This window comes from Phragmites australis, chromosome 9 (genome assembly GCF_958298935.1).
Source record: "Phragmites australis chromosome 9, lpPhrAust1.1, whole genome shotgun sequence".
NCBI lineage: Eukaryota > Viridiplantae > Streptophyta > Magnoliopsida > Poales > Poaceae > Phragmites > Phragmites australis.
In genome coordinates, this window is record NC_084929.1 from 6,149,631 (window position 1) to 6,156,088 (window position 6,458).

The 6,458-nt window shown below is 41.3% G+C and overlaps 1 protein-coding gene across 1 annotated transcript; it reads right to left on the minus strand.

Annotated features, from left to right (window-relative positions):
• Positions 1–306: 306 nt before the first annotated feature.
• On the minus strand, positions 307–5,528 carry LOC133928547 (uncharacterized). Its single transcript, XM_062374937.1, has 14 exons — positions 5,384–5,528; positions 4,318–4,557; positions 4,082–4,204; positions 3,868–3,995; positions 3,478–3,753; positions 3,098–3,258; positions 2,513–2,580; positions 2,125–2,196; positions 1,891–2,028; positions 1,686–1,810; positions 1,331–1,612; positions 1,103–1,236; positions 846–884; positions 307–678 (listed from the first exon to the last, which is right to left on the minus strand). The coding sequence occupies exons 2-14, from the start codon at positions 4,544–4,546 to the stop codon at positions 618–620; spliced, it is 1,836 nt and encodes a 611-aa protein (XP_062230921.1). The 5' UTR covers positions 4,547–4,557; positions 5,384–5,528; the 3' UTR covers positions 307–617.
• Between the last annotated feature and the right edge of the window lie 930 nt (positions 5,529–6,458).

A 6,458-nucleotide genomic window follows, 5' to 3' on the forward strand; every position in this document is an offset into this window, starting at 1 on the left:
CCCACAGCCGTCCTCCTCTCCCTAACCACCGTCTCCTCCCCGTCGCCATCCACAGTCGCCTCCTCCCTATCACCCCCGTAGCCGCCGACATCATCCCCAAGGAGGACATCGTCAGGGGTGCTAGGCGACGGAGATGGGGAGGAGACACCAACAAGGACACAAAGACAGCGCACCGAACCTGGAGCAGAAGCTGCTGGATGGCAGCACAGGGCCGCCGCCGCTGCCCACGCTTCCAGGTGCACGCTGTGCTCTCTCTCTCATTATGGCGATGGCGACGCCTAGAGGCATAAACGCACCTTGTCGCCTAGGTGACGCCTTAAAAACCTTGGTTACACTAGATGGGACTCCAATTACATCAACATCCGATTGGATTGTGCAACCATTGTCCAACCAAATTACAATTTGTTTTACCCTTTGCACATATAATGAGCAGAAACAATAAGGTTCACTACTGTTCGGGAGAAGAAAAAGGTTCACCACTTGCAAGGCAATGGACAGAGTGAGCGAGCATAACAGTTCAAGGATGCAATGATGTCTAATGGAAACTGATCAGCTCCCCAAAGAGGTGTCCGTGTCCTGTATACGGATGAGCTCCCGGGTACATGAACCACCCCCTATTATTTGTCCTCATTCCGATGATGATCGGGATGACGCCAAAATGGCTTAGGCACGGGCCATCTGTCAACAACAACAAAAACAACAACCAGGCCTTCAGTCCCAAGCAAACGTAGGCTAGAGAAGAAACCGAACAAGAGCCACACAGGTCAACTGTCTTTCCTCCAACATAACTCGACCGGATTTATGCAGAACATTGAAACCAAGTAATGCACGTAATAGAAATGTACCTATTCGTGTAACCATCATCGTCAGCTTCAGCAACAATCCTATCCAACACACCAAAAAAAAAAAGATTAAATCCAATAGAATAACTACACTAATATTCTGCAAAAAAAATAAAAAATAACTACACTAACAACTGAACCTGCTAACAGGACTTGCAGGCCTACTTGATCCACAAAAGTACTTCCCAAAACATAAAACTTAATCTATGCCAGATGACAAGCATTTGCAAACCCATGAAAGAATATACTACCAGAAATACCTTTTCTTCTCGAAATGTGCCAGGACTAGGAGAATCATAGCTTGTGGTAGGAACGGGGTCCCTTCTTTCTCATCATAGAAGTTCATGCCAACAAATTTTCCTTCAAAATCAACAACGGGTCCTCCAATCCCAGCCTAGCAAAATAATAAACCAGGATACGTCACCTCGTTCTGAAGAAACTTATCTACTTCTACCATGTAAAAAACGCAAGAAAAATCAACAGTGTACCTTAGTGATTTCACAAGTGGAGTATTGGATAACATTGCAATCAAATCTGCTCCGCCAGTGCCTTTGCCACCTTGTCAGTTTCCCTCTCGTGGCCATTAACGTGCCTGATTCAAAGCAACGCCCTACAGCTACCACTTGGGTAGTATTAAGTGCCCGATCATAAATATTTGCTGTAGAAAGAGCACAGGAACCCTTGAAACTGACAATAGCTATATTATAGTGCAAGTTGTAATGTTGCAATGTCCCTTCGGTGCGTTGTTTGTTTGTAAGCAACACGTCAATCTGCAAATGTAAAATTAGAGACTCAAGCAATATCTCAAGGGACAAGAAGCACTGCACGATTAAGAGCACCAACCCTGAGGTTTTTATCGATCTTGTCTTCATCAAGACGATCTCTAACCAAGCTTGCCGAAGTCAGAATAGTGGTGCATCCATTCCATTCTGTAACTATGCCTGAACAAACAAAAGACCTCGTTTCTCCTGCATACCATAATTTTTATCCTTAGCTAATAATGATAAAATACAAATATGGAACCAAGAGCATGTTACTGTAAAATCACCTTTGTATGAAGCAAGGGAGACAACACTCTGAGACAAATCTTTTGAAACTGTTTCACTGAGTATACCCCAGACACCTTCACCAGAATCATATGAGTCACCAAAAGTGTCTTCAAAAGTATTAACCAAAACCATGCCACCTGGTTAAAGATACACGACAAAAAAGGCGTTAGTGCCTGGGCTGAAACTAAAGTGCCATGCTGGAGAAGTCGGTAAAATCGAAAACATTGACTTACAATCCACTGACTTGGGATAACCCAAGGAATTTAGATCCTCCTCCAACAGATCCTGGTTTGTAAGTTCATTTCCTGGTGCAACAAGCTCAAGTGATTAGCACAGTTCATATGCTAGCAGTGATATAATAATCATGATAAATGGCACTCATATAAAACTAAGGATGAGTAGCACCCACATTGGTTGAGCATACCATGAACATAACGTAGTAAGGTTAACTGATTGGCACTGACCTTATGGTAGTATACTGTATACTTATTATAAGAGCACAATGATAAGAAAAAAAAACTAGCACCACTTGTGAGGAGCTTATAAATAGTATTCCGTTGAAATGGTTATGAATTGCATAAAAATGCTATAATTTGTGGTCTTAAGAAGTGGTTATTTCACCTTCTGGATAGGAGGTATAGTGTTTTTCGTTTTGTTTCAAAGGCCCAGGTGCGCGTATTCTTCTAGACCTGCAGCAGAACATAGAGAACTCATTATACTAAATATAATCCACACTATAATACAAGTAATACGGATCAAATCAAAACACGAACATATGAAACACCTTCAAGAACAGAATTGCACTAAAGATAGGGAAACAGACCTAAGAGTCATAAATGCCTCGATTTGGGAGATGTTATAAATCTGAGTTGAATTCTCTATATTTTAGCCTGAATGCAAATTTACTTTCTTTCAATTAGACAAACATACTTGCTTCAATGCTAAAGCAATATCACTAATCATAGCACAAAGCAACTGCGACAGGTTATACAGGTGCAAGGCATAGCAAAGAAATCAAGTAGTTAATGAGGAGAAACATTCACGACTTTGAAGAAATTACAAATGCCAAAAAGCTACAAAAGGAACAAACAGCTAATGTTCGGCCTCGTCCTACCGTGGCTCACAATTGCAACCAACAGAACCAGTGAGAGACAAGCACATTAGGAAAGCTACGGCTGATATATTCTGGAAATAAACGAGACATACCGAAACCTTCTGCGTGCAAGCATTTTAATTTTTTTCTCAAATTGCTCCAATTTTTCAATAATTACACTCCTTTGCATGAAAGCACCTCTTCCAGTATCAAAAAACAGGTTCATGCCAATAAAGTTCCCATCACCGTCAAAAAGTGGTCCACCATCGCCAGCCTAGCACAAAAATAAAGTGATAGGCAACAAGGGTTACATAGGAACAAAATAAAGTGGCACCGATTGGGACAGGAGTTACATAGGGGAAATATGTAATTTTTTATGCATCGGAGAAATATTTCAGTGCATATATTAATACATTAACCACTCATATCATGATGCAACTATTCATTTACAGTACAACCATGTAGAGAATTAAGAGCGATACCAACAGCATACCTTAGAGATTTTACAAGTGGAGTATGAAAGCTCTATGCCATCTTCAGAAGCGCTTGAATCTTTAGTCAGGATCCCTCTTATGGCCGTTGGTCCGGCAGAATCAATAAGCTCTACGCCTACCAGGTTACTGTCAGGTAGAATTTCCACCTCATGATCAAGATGTACTGCACGAACATCAAGGGGTTGTTTGACGTTGACAAGAGTAAATCCACGATCCAAGACATGCTGTTCCAACCACCCTGTGGCAACATTATTGGATGCATCGCACACTTGAATCTAAAATGGCAATAAAGCAAAAGAGAATATAAGCGAGAAAAGGATACAGAATTACCACAGTTATGTAAATGAATGAACAAGCAAAGTAAGTACAGGATAATTAGCAGCACCAACCTTCATGTCACAACCAGAATTTCGTTTTTCTACAAAAATTCTACTCAAACTTCCTGAAGTCAATAATCTTGTAACAGGTTTTTTGCTTTCTATAGGGATGCCTGAGCTTGCTAATATATTAATGGATCCTACAAAAGATCATAATTCCAATAGTTAGTTGCTGATGTTCAAATGCGTATTTGGAAAATTCAGAAGGATAAAACAGCATAATCACCATCAAACAAGATAAGCGAGACGACACTTCTGGCCATTTTTAACGCAACTTCTTCACTAAGCCAATCACAGACATCTTGATCAGAACCACTAGAGTCACCAAGTAGCCCAGCATAATCAGCATCTTGTATTTGTATTTGATCATTCCATTAGTTAAAGAAAAATGATACACCTTAACTGTGAATATTCCAATTGAGTTGTAAAAGGTATGCCCGAAAAAAGGAATGGCCAGCAGACCTGAAGTCAATGAACCAATTGTCTCTCCTGCACCCTCGCAAGTCTTTTGCTTCTTATCTGACCTTGTGAGATGATAACCAATTGCTTCTCCCCCACGCTTCCTAGTCCTTCGCTTCTTATGCAACCTTGTGCGAAGATAACCAATCATCTCTCCACCACCCTTGCTAGTCCTTTGCTCCTCATTCGAGCTCCTTGTGAGGTCGTCACCACCTCTATCAACTGTCAGCATCTTTCCAAATCCTGACGCAAAACAAAATTAATGCAAAATATTGAGTAATGCTAGCCAGTAAAGCAAGGTTGTAAAAACGATCACGCCAAATTCTTAAAAGGTTGTTACTACAGGTTTACATCAAAGCTGATGGTTCTCGACCTCATATAAGCCTATATTGTAATCCCCGTAATTAATTAGGGCTAAGCTAGAAAAAAGAGTTATTGGCAAGATAGGGGGAGAGCAGCTGAAACACCAATTCGTTAACTGTTAGTTTCTCACTTATCAAACAAAATTATCGATCAGTATGTATTGTGATAAAAGAGTAAACAAATAAGTGCCCAAAATAAGTGCAAAATATTTGGCTTCGATGTAAGGTCTACAATTCGTCGTCGAATTCGTAACATGAGCAACCGAAACAGCAAAAGCTTGAGGTACATCCGACAGTAGAAAAAAAAAAGCGAAGGCACTACATGCGCGCACAACCCAATCCTAGATGACGAATCAACCACCAATAAGAAGCTAATGATCTAAATATTGAATTCCTACACGAACAAGCCCTGATATCTAACAAATTCGAACCGCTGGAAAAGCATCCCGACGAACCAAACATCCGGCGACACCTAAACGATCCACTGTGCCCTCGAAGGCCACCGCCACGGGATCAAACCGCCTCTTGACGAGAAGGCGCTTTCCACGTCCGCCGAACACCGAGAGGCCGGGGAACGCGTCCTCGACGGTCTCTGTCTTGGGATCCGGCCACTAGGAGGCCGTAGGTCTTCAGCAGGTAAGTAATTGATAGTGTCACGGCATGGTACGAGAACACCAAAGCATGAACTAGATCGGGTAGCAGCTCACCGGATAAAAGATAGTCGCCGGCGAGGAACCGGGGTTAGGAACGGCTTCAGCGAAGTAAGGTGCTCCTGCGCTCGGGAAGAAGGCCTCACCGGCTGGGTCGGCGGCGGCGAGGATGGGAGCGCACGGATGTGACGGGTGCTTCCTTAAATAGGTTCAACTTACCGTTTGCGGAACGGCTACCGAGGTCAAGCTATCATTGAAAATTGGTGATAACTGCAATAACCGTTCGAAATTCTAATAAAATTTAGACAAATTTTGTTTTAAAAAATTTAAAATTTGAAAAAAAAAATCGTGAAATTGAGCTCTCGGTAACCCGTGAATTGGACCAATTAATGAGCGGTTTTTACGATAAACCGAGCGGTTTACGCGATAACCGAGCTGCGAGTAACCGACCAATTTGCAGCGAAAACTGATCGATTTTGAGCGATTACCGAGCGGTATAGAGGTGTAAGAAAATCATAAAAGACACAAAAAAATCACTAATAAATCAGAGAAAAATAGTATAATATCATGGTATGTTTTATAACATCAGAAAAAAAAATGGTATGACCTTTGCTATATTTTGAAAGTTTTCAAGATAACAAAGAGATACTAATAGCAATACGAGCACGAACATATAATTGTTTCATCGAATATATGCGTACATTACATATGCAGCGCCTCGAATTAATAAATATATATCGAATTGTCCGTAGTAAAGCTAAAAATGCAATGGCATGCCATTCATCAGTACTTACCAAAGTGATGGTCCATGCTTAAAATGTAGTTTGCATATTATCCACGCCATGTGCAACCTACGAGATGGAAAAAAATAGTATAATACCATGGTATGGAAATAAAGTAGTTGCAAAAAATAAATTTTCATCACCTTTAGAACCACCAGCTTGGGGAGCGATTAAATTCGGCTATATTGTACTACTCGGTGGACATGAGCATTATCCGTCGTGTAGATAGCAACTATGCCTTAAACTCTACCCAAGTTTGCCCCGTCCATACAGAAGTGGTTGACCATTGTCCTTGCAAAATGGCATAAAACTCAGGATCTTGCCACTCATAGACCCACTAAATAGGAGGC

Excerpts from the sequence above, each read along its gene's own strand:
- LOC133928547 (XM_062374937.1), bottom strand. The coding sequence starts at position 4,546 with ATGCTGACAGTTGATAGAGGTGGTGACGACCTCACAAGGAGCTCGAAT. Across the intron at positions 3,996-4,081 it reads CTCGCTTATCTTGTTTGATG|GATCCATTAATATATTAGCA; the intron begins GTGATTATGCTG and ends GATCTTTTGTAG. Across the intron at positions 3,754-3,867 it reads ATTCTGGTTGTGACATGAAG|ATTCAAGTGTGCGATGCATC; the intron begins GTTGGTGCTGCT and ends TTGCCATTTTAG.